This window comes from Gavialis gangeticus, unplaced genomic scaffold (genome assembly GCF_001723915.1).
Source record: "Gavialis gangeticus isolate Ggan-Ray unplaced genomic scaffold, GavGan_comp1, whole genome shotgun sequence".
Lineage (NCBI taxonomy): Eukaryota > Metazoa > Chordata > Crocodylia > Gavialidae > Gavialis > Gavialis gangeticus.
Window position 1 is genome coordinate 51,957,575 of NW_017729031.1, and position 2,373 is coordinate 51,959,947.

At 44.6% G+C, this 2,373-nt stretch overlaps 1 protein-coding gene across 1 annotated transcript in view; it reads right to left on the reverse strand.

Moving 5' to 3' along the window:
• The window catches only part of ABCB11 (ATP binding cassette subfamily B member 11), a 128,811-nt gene that overhangs the window by 70,218 nt on the left and 56,220 nt on the right, over positions 1-2,373 (reverse strand). Inside the window, exon 11 of the mRNA XM_019522758.1 lies at positions 1,390-1,514. Coding sequence (XP_019378303.1) covers positions 1,390-1,514 — 125 coding nt within the window. The remainder of the gene's footprint in view (positions 1-1,389; positions 1,515-2,373) is intronic.

A 2,373-nucleotide genomic window follows, 5' to 3' on the forward strand; every position in this document is an offset into this window, starting at 1 on the left:
CCCCAATCCCTCCCTCCCCCATGCCCCTTTCCTCCCCCCTCCTCCAACCCCAACAGACTTGCCAGCTGGAGACAGCTGTGGCAGCTGCCTGTTTAGGCTATGGCTGAATTGCCAAATCTTTTCTGAATCTTTTTCCAAATCGATCCAGATCCTTCAAATTGATTTGGAGCTTTTAATTGGTCTCCCAATTTGATTCGGATTCAGAGATCTGGTGCCTGAATCAATCAGGCCAAATCTCCTCCGAGTTGAATCAACTACTGAAGCTTTGTACAGCCCTACCATTCACTTCCTAATATATTAGTAAGTGCAGGGCTGCACCCGCTGTGGCAAAGACTCCCTGGGGTGGTGGGGAGCACAATTTTGATGGCCTCCTGTCTCCCAGCTACACTGGTGAGTGTAGTGCTGCCCTACCCAGCTACTTTGGCTGAGTACGGACAATGCAGGGCTGCAGATGCCATAGCAAAGATTCCTGAGGTTGGGGGCAACTCCAGCACTCCCTAGTCAGGCCCAGGCCTGGTACCCCACTTGCCTTGTCCTAGTTACACTACTGGAAAATAACGTAATTACTACAGATAACTGACCAAATGAATTTAAGCTCTGCTGATGCAGGCGAAGCCTTTGGCAATTTGTAACAATCCTGCAACCATAGCCACTTTTAAATTAACTTAAAAGAGTACTGCAGTATGAAGGTAATACAGCTAACTGCAAAGAACAGTAAATCACTTAATAATGTAACTGATAATTCTAATGGAAAGATAGAAGATACTGCCACGGCCTTTTAAAAATACCTGTGCAATTGTTAATTCTACCAGGTCTTTATTTAAAAACCTTTACTTTGGGGTTCATGGATCTGTAGTGCCCTTTAATAATTTTAAATGTCTTGTGCCTCCTGGTGATGACAACAATAATTCACTTTAAGAAAGAATCCTTGATAATTTAACCATGACACAGTTAATCTATAGACCCATGGAAAATGTCCTGACTTCTTTATATAATCAAACCCAGTTTCCTAACTGGGACTTCCCCCAAAGATGCTCTCATCAACACCCCCCATACTATCTTAAGGTATAGAAATATTGTAACATTGTGCCTGGGTTTGACAGAAAGTTCCTGAATGTGTTGGTGGATTGGCAGGAGTTATTGTGCTCCTTTGACTCACTGGCTGCCTGAGTTAAAATGTGTGATTCTTGATGATTGAGTTGTGCCTCCAGTGGGCTGTCAGAATGACTTTATGGTTTATCCATGATTTCTTACTGCTGCCAGAAGATCATTAATGTGAAGGAGTGATACTAGCTGTCAGGATCCCAAAGCTTCTTATGAGCATTTCCCCCTCCCCTATTGTTTGAATTTAAAGAAACAAGTAATTCACTGAAATTTGACAGAACAAACCTTTCAACTTCTTTCCTCTCCCCACCAAAAGCTGCCACAGTTCTGATGGATGAGAGCACTTCATCAGCCACAGCCCCAGCTTTTGCATAGGCATTTAACTCTCGGCTTGTCAGTTTGGCTACAGCCTAGAAGCCAAAAAAGATGTTGCTAGCAAAAAAAAGGTATTCTGCCCCAATTTTGGTGTTTATACTACAGTACTAACACAGTCAATGAGCACACCTCACCATCACACAGAATGGCTAGTACTGCATACCTCCCAAACAGGCTTGGAGCAGATTTTTATCACACACTTACTTGTTTCAGAATTGTCACCCTTGTACCACTAGGACATAAACCCCTTCTCACACGAGGTCTTGACACACAAATGCATTAAGACAGCTACCCTGTTCCAAGTGTAATTAAATGTAGAGAGAAACTAACAACAACCTGTTTCACAGTCCCCTCCCCTCATTGCACCTAAATGGGCATGGAGAAGGGTTAAGCAGCAAGGGAAGGAATCACAGAAGTTCCCAGCTGGAAGGAGAGGTGAGCAGCTGCAAAGCCAAAGTGCTTCCTAGTCTCCACTCACTGAGTTGACAGTCAGGAGTGAAGAAAAGCAGTAAACAGCTATGTGACAGTACCCCTCCTGCCCACCTAACCATCCTGCTCCTTTGCCAACAGTGTAACTACAGAGACAGCTTAGAAGGAGGTCTTAGCATTCCCCTCCCTTTTTGGTTGCATGTAGCAATCCGTAGCAAAGCCAGATCCAAAAAAAAGGGGCTCAAGCACCGAACATGGCAGAATTTAGGTGCCTTAGTTCACAATTGCAGCCTTCAAACCAGCTGCACCTCCCACCTTCCCAACTGAGTAGTTTACACTAAGCAGTCACTGGATACAATGTAGTCATGAGAGTAGGGACCTGAATCCAGGACTCTCTCTCCCAGCCATGTTTCAACCACACAGTCATTATCCTTCACCCTCTTCCTCTTCCCCCCACACCCCAAC